This window comes from Protobothrops mucrosquamatus, unplaced genomic scaffold (assembly GCF_001527695.2).
Source record: "Protobothrops mucrosquamatus isolate PMUCROS unplaced genomic scaffold, P.Mucros_1.0 scaffold270, whole genome shotgun sequence".
NCBI classification, from domain to species: domain Eukaryota; kingdom Metazoa; phylum Chordata; class Lepidosauria; order Squamata; family Viperidae; genus Protobothrops; species Protobothrops mucrosquamatus.
The window spans coordinates 1028134-1041105 of record NW_015386615.1 but is presented as its reverse complement, the minus strand read 5'-3'; the positions used below and the strand labels follow the sequence as shown (position 1 = coordinate 1041105).

At 37.8% G+C, this 12972-nt stretch overlaps 1 protein-coding gene across 1 annotated transcript in view; it reads left to right on the top strand.

Moving 5' to 3' along the window:
- The window catches only part of PSD3 (pleckstrin and Sec7 domain containing 3), a 52366-nt gene that overhangs the window by 17781 nt on the left and 21613 nt on the right, over positions 1-12972 (top strand). The window contains exon 2 of the mRNA XM_015814652.1: positions 4794-4837. Coding sequence (XP_015670138.1) covers positions 4794-4837 — 44 coding nt within the window. The remainder of the gene's footprint in view (positions 1-4793; positions 4838-12972) is intronic.

Genomic DNA, 12972 nt, shown 5'->3' with positions numbered 1-12972 from the left:
TTAGCACAATATTGAAAAAAATACATTATTGAAGATATCAGACTGGGAACCAAAACTTGGAGAATATGTAGTAATGGCAAAATTAACAGCATATATTCACAACAGATGTTTAACCAAATGGCTTCCATACATAGTTCCATACATATATATTATCCAACAAAGCAAATATAAGTACTAGAGTACTGTATAGTTTTTAAGGGAAAAAAAGAGCTGACAAATGCTTCACAGACACAAAAAACATTTTTAATGTGTAAATAATATATATCAAAATATGACAAAGGAGAAGTTAGAAAGTCATATTTATAATATGTTTTAGTAGTTTGTTATTTTCTCTGTATTTTCCAACAACAAATAATGGAGATTATGGCAGCTTGGTCAAAGATTTAAATTCTTACATTGCTAAAATAATTCAATGTACTTAAATATAATTTAATGTTTTATGGTTAATTTCTAATCAGCAATATACTGAGCACTAACTGAGCAATCTTGGTAATTCTTTTGTCCATATATATATATATATATTATATTTCTGTACTATACTTCTTTTCTCCTTTTGCTTCCTTGTTCATTTGCTTTCTTTTCTTTTAAAGATGATTAAGAAATAAGTAGGTAGGTAAGATGATAGGTAGATAGGTAGGTAGGTAGGTAGGTAGGTAGATAGGTAGATAGGTAGATAGATAGATAGATAGATAGATAGATAGATAGATAGATAGATAGATAGATAGATAGATAGATAGATAGATAGATAGATAGATAGATAGATAGATAGATAGAGAACCTAATGATTTGGTGCAGTGATTCTGGAACAAAGTGCACAGAATATATAATGTGGCTCACTAATAATGATCTAAAAGAACTGTACGGGCTTTATTTAAGAAGCCTGTAGCCTACAGTAGGAAATTATATGCAGAAAGACAATGATCTGATTTGTGAATAAAATTAAGTGTAGCATGGTTTATAAAACCCAGCCATTGTGATTTAGCATTATGTGAATCCCAGCTCTCAATGGACGGCAGCAGAAGATGGACCCAGAACATGGAGATGTACATGAGTGATCTTGTAGTTGGCAATATTTAAATCAATTCATTCTGTTTCTCCAATATGTTGGAAATGCTGCCATTCACTTTGGGTATACAAAGTCAGCAAGTCGTAATTAGTCATCCTTAGCATGGAATAATATTTCCAGGCACTTTTATAAAGAAAATATATAAAAATCTTTAAATCCCATTGATCATCTAAGCCACATATATTGTGATTATACACCCTCTAATCTCAATTTAATCCTCATGCTTTCAAGAAACACCTATGACTAACTGTGGAGCATTCAACAGTTCTAACAGGGACTGAAATCATAGTTCATATAATAGAGGCAAAATCTTCAATTATCAAATAGGTTTTTCTTTTCCTTGGCAAGAAAACTGGTGAAGTGATCAGGTGAGAGCATAACTATGTATTGATTTTATCATACCATCTACATGGTACCATCTACCATTCTACTTTTTGGGGATCTCACTGTTTAAATCCTAATTACTATCCCTCATTGGACAAATATTTTGCATATAATGGGGTACCTTACAAGAAAAATGAACTCCCATCTCCAAATGCACTCTTGAACTTTTCAAAAACTTAACATGCAATGCTCAGTAGGAATCAATTCATGGTGGGTGGAGGTTCATAACTTGATTAGTAACAGAATGTTAGGGTAATGTCTGAATTTAGAACTTCCTAAACATAGTAGGTAGTACTTACACATTATATCCATTGGTTTGCTGAGTCTTGCCAACATAGCAGGATTTGGAGCTGGATATAACTTGGAGCTGGATATAATTTGGCATAAAGAGATTCTGCAGTCCTGAAGTCAAGTGTTGAAGGAAAGATAAAACTTGAATAAATATCAATATTTTGATAGGATAGTTAAAGGTTACTTTCAGCAACATGTTACTATCTTACAGTATTAATAGATGTAAAACTATATGGTCACGGTCACGCATACCCACACACTTAAGTATGCTTAGTGTACATCTAACACTCTAGTCACACTCAGAGATTTAGAATTATACCTAATACAAAATATTTACCCCACTCAGATTCAAAGCAGATGGTTTAAGAAATTCCTGCCGTATTTTGTTATGGTTCAATTTCCTAGAGCAAAGAAAGAAAGAGGTGGCTAGAGAGGATTACTAACTGCTTTTTCTAACTTAATTGAGTACTGACTTATTGGGCAATTAAAAATAAGAATCTTTTGGAAACAAGGAAGCCTACAATGGTGAAATGCATGCCATTAATTGTTAGTTTTTAACATAACGGTTTCCAGATTTGAATCAGCCAAGCAGAAAGATCATGCAAGCTCAAAATAATCTGACTGTGACCTTTAAAGTTCTTCATGGCTTGGAACCGAGTTATTTGTGGGACCAGCCTTCCCCAGTGGTGTCTACCCTTCCTATTAGATCCCTAGGTACAGTTGGGTAAGGAGTGTTGGCTAGTGGGGCCCAGAAGGAACCTCTTTTTTTGCCACGATGCCCACCTTGTGGAATGTCATCCCCTCTGAGATTAGATTGGCTTTTCCCTGCTGGATTTCCAAAGGCCTTGAAAACTTGGTTTTGTACCTGTGTCTTGGGTCCTGGGTGGGTAATGGAATCCATCTACAGTACTGGCTAAGTTGATAGTTGTTTGAATGATGCCTGGCTGCTATGTGTTTTATTTTATTTTTTACATTATATATTTTATCTATTTTATTGTAAGCTGCCTAGAGTCAAATATGCGAGATGGATGGCTGTATAAATTGAACGAATGAATGAATATCTAAACTTTCTTGAAACTGGTATGCTAGAAAGAGAAATAGCTGTATAAGTAATCTAGACACATTTTTCTTCCTTTGAAATTGATTTCTTATAGTTGATATTTCTGGTGGACGAACATGACATAATAAAAGATTTGATCTGTTCTGCATATATATAATATATCCACCTTTGTGATACTATTAAAGACAGAACTCTCAACTAAGCAGCCTGCAGCCTAGTAATCTCCAGATGTATTGCTCTTGCAGACAGTAATCCATGCTCAAGCAATGTTCAGGATTTTCTCTTCAGGCTTAGATGTTGTGTTTCCTCCTGGAGATCTTTGGCTCTTTTAGAAGACTTTAGCGATGGGGTGGAAGGATGACAGTACTCCCAAGAGCAAACTAATGCTTTTGAAGCATTCGTTTATCTTTGATTATTTTGGTTTTGTTATATTTTTAAAACTTACAGGAGCTGTAAGACATTCAGTTTTCAATCACACAGCTTACACACACACACACACACACACACACACACACACACCTTTTGAAGGCTGTCATGAATTTACACTTAGCTCAGAATACAGCTGCAGGTCCAGATGGGAAGTTGGTGCTGCATTTTAGGGACTATACTGAGGTATATTAATTGTTAAATTACTGAATGGGCTTCATATTTCAAAGCACAGATGTTGGGTGTCATGTTCTAGAGAGGCTCATCTGAGGAGTTACTATTATCTTTTGAAACCAGGTGTTTTTATTTCCCCACGATTACTTGACTTTGCATTGATTTTATGAAGGATTCCACATAAATGACTTTAAATAAGTGCAGAAATACACAAAGGTTGCATACTATTTGTATATCAGGAAATTTTGAAAAGCAATCTGGTAGTAATTTTAAATAGCTACCTGACCTGCTGTTTAAAGATATGGTTGAACAATACTACCAATCATACTATTCCCATCTTGTCTGGGCTCTCTATAATGTTATATTTGATAGTAATAGATAAAATGGTAAGTGAAATGGCTTTTATGATAGGTCTGATAGGTGTCATTTTAGCAGCTCTTACATCAGATGTGATTTGTAGCAGGAGGGTAGAAATTCGGGATATGCTATACGAATTTAATGTCATTTTATTTGGAGACTTTAGCTACAGAATACCAAATATCAAATGGAGTGGGCAAAATGCAAGTAGGGGGCTTTAAATCCTTTACCTGCCAAAACATATAGATTGGCATTGATGTAGCATCTGAGAAGAAAATATTTTATCTCCTTTATTTGTGCGTTCTTGATCTATACGGCTCACCTCTGGTTCTAAAGAGAGGTACAAGAAGCTCTGATTCCAAATTTTAAATATAAAAAAAGTATTAAAAATGACCTTAGAAACTAGGGTTTCTATAAGGATTTACAGGGAGAGTTCGCTTAAGTTCGGAATCAGCTTTGTGGTTGCCATTGGCCTAGCTTTTCTAAAACAATATATGAGCAAAATTTACTTCATCATAAGTCTCAGTATCATTGTTCAGGACGTGTTTTTGGCCTCTGTTAATTTGAAGCTAGTCCTTTGAGGGGATGGATGGGTTGATTTGTTTTCTTTTTTCCTCAGCATGGAGAACTGAGATCTCTAAACTAGGCCTTGTGCTTGTTCCCAAAGGACAATGTGGGTTTTATCTGTAATAAAATACTAAATCTGAGCCCACTCGTCCTCTCCAGCAAAGGCATTTGAAGAGGACTTCCGAGCGACAGCTCTTAACTTTTGGAACGTCTCCAAAGTCATCGAAGGGTTGTTAAAAGCCTCTCCTCGTCTCCAGGCTTAGAGAAAAGGGGAAAAAAAATGAGTTCAGCAACATTAAAACACGACAAAGACTTTTATGCACTCCAGGCTAAGGAATAACGTTTTAATCTTTAGTGCAACATGTATATGGTAATTTGTGACATTTAGATTTTTTTTTAAAAAAAGTTATCTTCTATATATGGTCATCCAAATCCACTTAATTTTTTTTTATTTCTTTCCTCTTCCAGGCTCTTTACAATTCAATCAAAAATGAAAAGCTTGAGTGGGCAGTGTAAGTATCTTATATTGAACTAATAAGCTTCAAATGATTCCTTTTATGGTATTCCACTTGATATACCTGCAGTATATGGCATAGATGCTAGAAATTGCAGAAATCTCCTACGCTTATTTACAGGTAGTTCTCGACTTATGACCACATTTGAACCCCAGATTTCCTTTGCTAAGCCAGACAGTTGTTAAGTGAGTTTTGCCCCATTTTATGACTTTCCTTGCCACAGTTGTTAAGGGAGTCACTATAGCTGTTAAGTTAGTAACACAGTTAAGTGATTCTGGCTTCCCCACTAATTTTGCTTGTCAGAAGGTCACAAAAGGTGATCATATGACCCCCTCCCCCGGGACACTGCAACCATCATAAATATGAGTCAGTTGCCAAGTGACTGAATTTTGATCACATGACCTTGGAGAGGCTACAGGGGTCATAAGTTTGAAAAATGGTCATAAGTCACTTTTTCCAATGCTGTTGTGACTTGGAACGGTCACTAAATCAATGGTTTGTAAGTCGAGGACTATCTGTATTGATCTTTATCCCGTCTTTATTGTTTTTATATGTCAAACGTCTTTCATTTTTCATTGGACAGTCTTAATTCATTCATGATAACTAAAACAGTACGGCCCCTGAAAAGGGCTGATTTAATCTATTAAATATGTAGTTTTGGGCAAGCCATTCTTATAATGATCATAATTCCATTTGCAATGTGAAGATAATAACTTGAAGAGTATATCTGAAAGTTGGTTAGATTCTATAAAATAATGTTTACCAAGTTTCTAATCTTCCTTTTATGGAGTTCTCTGAGTTTTGTTTTCTGCTAATAGATGTTTCATTACCCAACTAAGTTACACCCGTACAAAATAACTGAATAGTGATGGATAATAGAACATCTGCAAGATTTCTTTTCTTTTGGAATCTTTTTATTTATTAAAAAAATGTGCCACCTGCTACTCATATTCTCAGTATGGTGTACCTCCATGCACAGATAGCATTTGAAAGTGAAGTTGCCTGAGGAGGGGCTCTGGCACAAGTCCAAAAGCTCAGAAGACTGAACCTCTGGTCCCAGTGACTGGCCCAGATTGGATCCTGCAATAATTTTGAGTTGAAGACCACTTGTACTCTCTTGGAGAACAGAAATTGGTGATACCTGTTAGTTACACTCAAGAAGTTTAATGCTACTTCTTTTCTTTGAGAGGATATACTTGGCCATAGATTCTCACAGAATGAGATAGGGTTACTGCATGAGCTCTTGTTGTTCCAGAAGGCAAAACATGCGGGAACATCCAAAATGGTGGCTTTTCCAAGTCTAAATCAGTCTTCCTCCTGGCATTATTTCTGTTACATGCTTAACAAATCTAGGCCCCATATTCTGTAGAACCAGGTTACTTAAGAGGTGCTTGCCTCCCATAACATCTACTCAGCTAATTCAATTCTGCACTTAGCATGCCCTGAGTTCCGTTGATTAAACATTGTTATCTATCAGGACCCTGGAAGCACACCTTCTCTGTTGCAGCATCTGATCTTTGGTTTGAGGTCCCCAAGAACCTCACTTTAGGCCTCCTCTCTGCTATTGTTTAGAACAGGGGTCTCCATCCCTCGGTCCATGGACCAGTACTGGGTCGCAGCATGCCAGCAACCGGTCCACACAAACAAGCAAAGCCCCATCCGCGAGATGCAGGCAGCACACACAACCACGCCTCCTCCGGTCCATGGAAAAACCTCTCTCTACAGAACTGGTCCCTGGTGCCCAAAAGATTGGGGACCTCTGGTTTAGAAGGATAATAAAGAGTTTTAGTAAGGGAGTGTGAGACTGTTTTTTTGTGCTTGCCAACTTTTATCTTTATCTTTTACATTTCAGTGATTTTACTGTAATTTCTTTGATTGTTGTGAACTGCCCATAGTCATTGAGTTGGGTAGCATACAAGTTTTATAGGTTATGGTCGGTTGCACAGTCAGCCAGATTTGGGATTTTTATTCACCTACTGAGTCCTTCCCAAGGACCTGGGCTAGGCAGATGTTGTTGTTTGATGGCATTAAATGTATCCTTACAGAATGTAAGCTGTTCCATTCAAGTTGCCTTTTGCAATTGATTAATGGTGATTTTGGTAGTGCTCCAGATGTTTTGGGATTGCACCTATTATTCCCCATTGGGATGGAACCTATTACTATTAGTAGTATCTTTGTTTTTGTTTTTACCAAATCCGTTCTACTTCTGTTTGCAGGTCTTTGTATTTTGTAATTTTCTCCAGATCCACTACTTGGACTTTGTCTTTCTTATCAACAATTAAGTCTGGGATGCTATGTCACAGGTGCTTCTCTGTTTGAATTCTAAAGTCCCAGAGCACTTTAGCTTCCTCAGTTTCTGTTACATTGTCTGTTTTGTGGGCCAAACAGTTTTTGCATCCAGGCAATTGGTATTTCTTGCAGATATTTCAATGTACCATTGTTGTTACTTAGTCACGCCGTTGCTTGTAATCAGTCTGAACCACCTTCTTGCAGTAGCTAAAACGAGATGATCCTCTATTTCTTTTGCTTCTTTGCAGAGGCAGCATTTGTTCTCTGTTGCTGCCTTTTCAATTCTAACTTTACATGCATTTGTGCTTAAGGCTTGGCCTTGTAAAGTCAGAATTAGCCCCTCTGTCTCTTTCTTTAATTTTCCTGCTCTTAGCCATTGCCGGTTTAAGTGTTTTGCCTGCTATTTTTTTTAATGTACTGGCCATGTAATACTTTTCCTTGCTATATCTCTTTTCTATTCTTTCTTTGTCTTTTTTTCCATTTTTTTAAATTAATTTTCTATTATTACATTTGATTAGTGCTTAATAAACATCGTGTTGTCTAGGTTAATTTGTTTGCTTAATAATACAAGTTACATTCTTAGTCTCTAGCCCTTTTTTTCCAACCATTGATAAAATAAATTCCATGTTTGAAAATATTCTGTATCTTCTTTCTCTTTGATCCTCAATGTAAGTCTGTCCGTTTCAGCACAGTCCAATATCTTCTTGGCTATCTCTTCGTCTAGTGATGTTTCTTCATTCTTCCAGTGCTGAGCAAATACAATCCTCGCTGCTGTTAATACATGTAACGTTAAATACGCCAGTTTGGTCTCTCCAGTACTCAGTAGACCTTCATGGTATGCTAGCTTCGGTGCATTTTCTTCATTGTCCTTCATACATTCTTTCAATGTCCTTTTTTCTTCTTCAACTGCCTGTTGTACCCTCAGCTGTTTTCCTTGGTAAGGAGCATCTGTCAGCATCACTGCATTATTTTACTGGTCCCTCTAACCAGGGTTTTTAGTTCTGCTTGAGTCCAGTCCACTGACTGGAATTGCCCAGCTGTTATTTGGCTTGGTGCTATTTCCTACACTGAATTTGGACTTTCAAATTTTTTCATGATGTATTCTCTTCTAACTTTCTTGACTTCAGTGTGTTTGATGTTGTCAGCTTAAAGGATGCCCAGGTATTTATAGTAATCATCCTCATCCAGACTCTTGATATTGTTTCCATAGGGCATCTTCAGTTTTCATTATTTTTCCCCGTTTGATGCTGAGTGTGGCACATTTGTCCAGTCCAAACTGCACTACAATAGCTTGGCTGCAGTGTTGAGCAGCAGTGCTATTTCAGATGTTGTATTTTCATACAGCATCAGATCATTGATGTAAAGGAGGTGTGATAGACTGGCAGATGTTTTTGATTTTTGATAGACACGGCCTGAATTATTCAGTACTGTTTACAGAAGAATCAGTGCAATAACAAATAGTAATGGTGATACTGAGTCTCCTTGAAAGGTTCCTCTCTTGATATGATTAATCTGTTCCACTCTATCACCATTGACCAGCAACAGTGTCTTCCATTGTGCCGTTCACCTTTGCGCAAAACTAATGTTTCTACTGACTCCTGTTATTTCTAGGCACTTGATTATTCAATCATCTGGCAGGGAATTGAATGCCTCCTTGTAATCCATGCTACATTCAAGTTGGTCTTCCTTCTGTTGCAGTTTTCCAAAATCAACTTGTCAATTAGAAACTGATCTTTTGTTCATCTGTTGTTTTGGCAGTTCCCTTATTGTTGTTATTATTTTACTGAAATACAGTTTAATACAATGCAAGATGTTTGATAAGTAGGAGAATTTGGTGATGTGCCCATTTGGTCATCATACTCAGTCCATGCAACAGGGGACAGAATTTCCTGAATGTATAACAGAAGGATAGGTTGTCAAACCAAATTATCTCTTGCAAGCCAGGTGCCTACTTGTTATTCTAGTAAGCAAAACGAGTTGTTAATGATGAAAGGCTGCTTGTAAGGTTGGAAGGCTTTTTTAGTTGGGTTGGAAACATTACCTTAAAGATAGAAATTCAATCCTCAGTTAATCTGTGGCGGCATGAATAAACCCATGCTTAGCTTTCTCCCTTTTATCTTTGAAAGCATTGTGTCAGAACTGCTGGTAGAAGAAACACAGCTCAGGTCAAGTTTCCTCCTGTTGGCTTCATGTCTGAAGCTTGTCTTATGATTAACGGTGGATAGCTTGATAACAAACTGACATTGAAGATAATTCATTGCAGAAGCCTTGTGTGTGCACTACTTCAGCTGCATTCAGGAAGCCCACAATTTTATTTTATTTAATGGATTTATATAGTCTCCCATGCTCCCATGAGACTCTGGGCAACATACAATATATTCACAATTAAAACCATAAAAGGAACAACATAAATAAAGGATGAAAACCCAAGAATGTGGGTGATCATTCTTGATCATTTAGCAGGCTCACCAGGGAATTCCCTATTGATATTCATAGTTAAATACAAGATGAGATTTTGCCAGCACACTTTAACCACTCATCATCCTTTCCTCTGTTCATCCTTGTTACTTGATTTCCTTTCATGCTGAGGGGAATCATGGCTGCTGGGTAGAAGTCTTTTTCGAAGAGAAAAGAAACAGAAAAATGCCTATATTAATATTAATAATATTGCTTTTATGGGATTACCGTTTGCTATAATAACGTATGCAAGTTTTCATCGCACACTAAGAAAAAAGTCTTTCAAAGAATACCACCATGTATTTTCCTGCCCTGCTGGAAGCTGGTTGCATTAAGGATACTGTAATCATCTCTTGTCTCTTTCCAAGACTTTTACACTTCTAGTCAATAGCAAATTTCTCCCAATGATAAAATAAGTTAATTATTATGTTTTCTTTGAAAAAAATGTTATTGCTTTTAAAGAAGTTCCTTATGACAGATCCTAGCCTTCAAAGAGTTTGAATTAAGGCTTATTGGTTATCAGATGATACTTGGCTTCTGAGAAAAGGAAGTAAAGGGGACCAGTGGCGGTGAGAGAGAGCAGGCAGTAACATCTCAATTGTGAAAGGTGCGTGGAGGGAATCTAGAGGTAGACCTCCCTCAGGGAAAGCAGACTTGACATTTCCAACCCCCAAGGCTGTCTTGCCTCCAGATCCTCATTGTCACTGTCCTCCAGCTGCTGCTAAATGTTAGGTGAATTTGTAACAAAACTGTCTCATCTATGATCTGGATGAGGCAGCCAACCAGGCATGCATGAGGCCAGAGTGAGGATGTTTCCCATCCAGAAACCTGTCTGGGCCCAGACAGGGATGTTCCATTCTCAGAAATGTCTCCATGAAGCCAGGCTAGGGGATTTGGAGTAGCTATTACTGGGAGCCCTGCTAGGTAGATCAGATTAGGAAATTGACTCCACAGGAAGGCTAAAACCATGCTTATTGAGAGTGGCTAGCAGAATCTTGAAAGTCAGATTGTGTTGAGCCTCTTCCTTCTCACAGTTCAGTGAATTAGGGAGGTGTCTGTCTAAGCCTTTTCTGAATATTGTCCTGTCTGTTGTCAATTTAACATATATTTCATCCCTTGTTGCTTTGGTAACATACTGTAGCTTGCAGATCTCCATCAAGGTCACCTTCCTCAGTCTGTGCAATGGTCATCCCAAGAGACTTAACAACTCTCTGAAGTATTGCATCAGAGATACATGGATGTGATACTCTTTGGTTGAAATTGGACTTGAGGAACAGTTAGATTTATTGCTGATGTACTGGCCTTCTTGCTGCTCAGTGAGAGCCTTGCCCAAGTTGCTCAATTTCCATTGCTGGATTGGCAGTGAAGATAGGGAGGCTTAGCAATTTTAATCTACATTAGTGTAGCATTGAATCTGGAGTAGTTCAAAAGTTTGTAGCCACCATAGATCCTATCCTAAGACCCCCTAGAATAAGTATTGTAAGACCTTAGCATGAAAAGTATGATTGCTTTTAACTGACTGATGGGTTAATTATATTGGCCCATATAATGGTCCCAGATGTGTTCTGTAGGGAGCTGAGGGTTTTTAGTTGCCACCTGGAATAGGCGGTAGCAGGCACTTTGGTTTGGATTCTTCCCATGCTCCTTCTCCCCATTTGTCAATCCCAGGGGACTTCTTGTTTTCCAAGGAGCTCTGAAAGATGAAACAACAGAAGAGATGTGTAGAGTACCATTGGAGGACAATGAAGAGTGAATTACCCAGTTTTTGTAAAAGTCCATATGAAGCATGACATTGTCACAATAAAGCAATTGTCCACTCTTATTGCATCTGCAATAGCCTAATTTAAATTAATTTATTCAGGAGGGAGGAGTCACTGAAATATCTTCAAGGCCATTGTGTGAATATTCTAGGATGTGTCACATAAAGTCACTTGGATCCACTCAGAGTAAAATTCTGAATGAGTGACTCCATGCGAGTTGATTAAGACATTTGCTTATTTTGTTATCTGTGAAACATTTGACTTTCTAGTTCCTGAGGAAGTGGACAGAATCTTCATGATTGTTAATCCAGCCATCTGTCCTTAGATTTATGTCTTTCCTGGTTAGTTAAGATTGTCTGACGGGGACATATGACTGAGTTCATGTGGTGGTGAATATATCCTTGGGTGAATGTATCACTGGACCAACAGTCCTAGATAACTTTCATCCAGTCTTTAACCCTTCCATTTTAGGGAAGATTTTTGAGAAGGTGTTGAGGTTGAAACTTCAGAAGTTACAGCTGGCATAGAATGTGGCAATGCAGGGCCGTTATGGGTGGACCTCAGTAGGCCATGGTAACAATTCTGCTACATGAACTGCACTGGTTATCAATGAACTGGGTGCAACTCAAGATGCTGGTTGTAATCTACAAAACCATTCCCCGCATAGGGTCTGATTATTATGTGACTGACTATCCTTTTCCCATTGTTTCTGCCCATATATAAGTATTGGTGGAATAGGCATGCTCCAGGCCTCTGCTTTAAAACAGTGTCTTCTGATATGTGTGTATATATGTAGGTAATCCTTGACTTTATGACCACAATTGAGGCCCAAACCCTAATCCAGCAGTTAAGGAGAGGGAACCTCTGACATTTATTTACAGGGAGTCCTCGGTTAATGACCACAAGTGAGCTACAAATTTCTGTTGCTAAGCAAGACAGTGGTTAAGTGAGTTTTGCCCCATTTTATGACCTTTCTTGCCATAGGTGTTAAGTGAATCAGTGTAGTTACTATGTTAATGTCACAGTTGTAAAGTGAATTTGGCTTCCCCCATTGACTTTGCTTGTTAGAAGCTCGCCAAAGGTGATCCCATGACCCTGGCACACTTGATCACACGGCCAGTGTGAAAAACAGTTACAAGTCACTTTTTTCCAGCGCCATTGTAACTTCAGTCACTAAACAAATGGTTGTAAGTCGAGGACTACCTGTAATACCTATCATCTGCCCTGGAGGGATGTTTTTATTAAAGATCTAGTTCCTGAGTTTTCATCTTCTTTTGGGCTTTTTACTGTAATCAACGTTGTTTCAATTTGTATGCTGCCCAGGATCATTACTAATGTAATTTATAAACATAAATAGTTATAAATATAGGTTGAATACAGTTACACTGCCATTTAGATACGGATAACTATTGATCACATAATCCAATTGCCAATATCACCTGATGCTCTTGAGAATGCAGCATTTGTCTGCTGTTGAAATTAGCTGGCATACTTTGATGACTGAGCCCTGACTTACCTTGGTATTTAATGTCACTTTTTGCAGTAGTGGGTGTGTTTTTTTGCCCCTACTTCCTCTCTATTGGCTGATAAAGCTGAGTGGCACTTCCAAGAAGTTTATTAAGGATG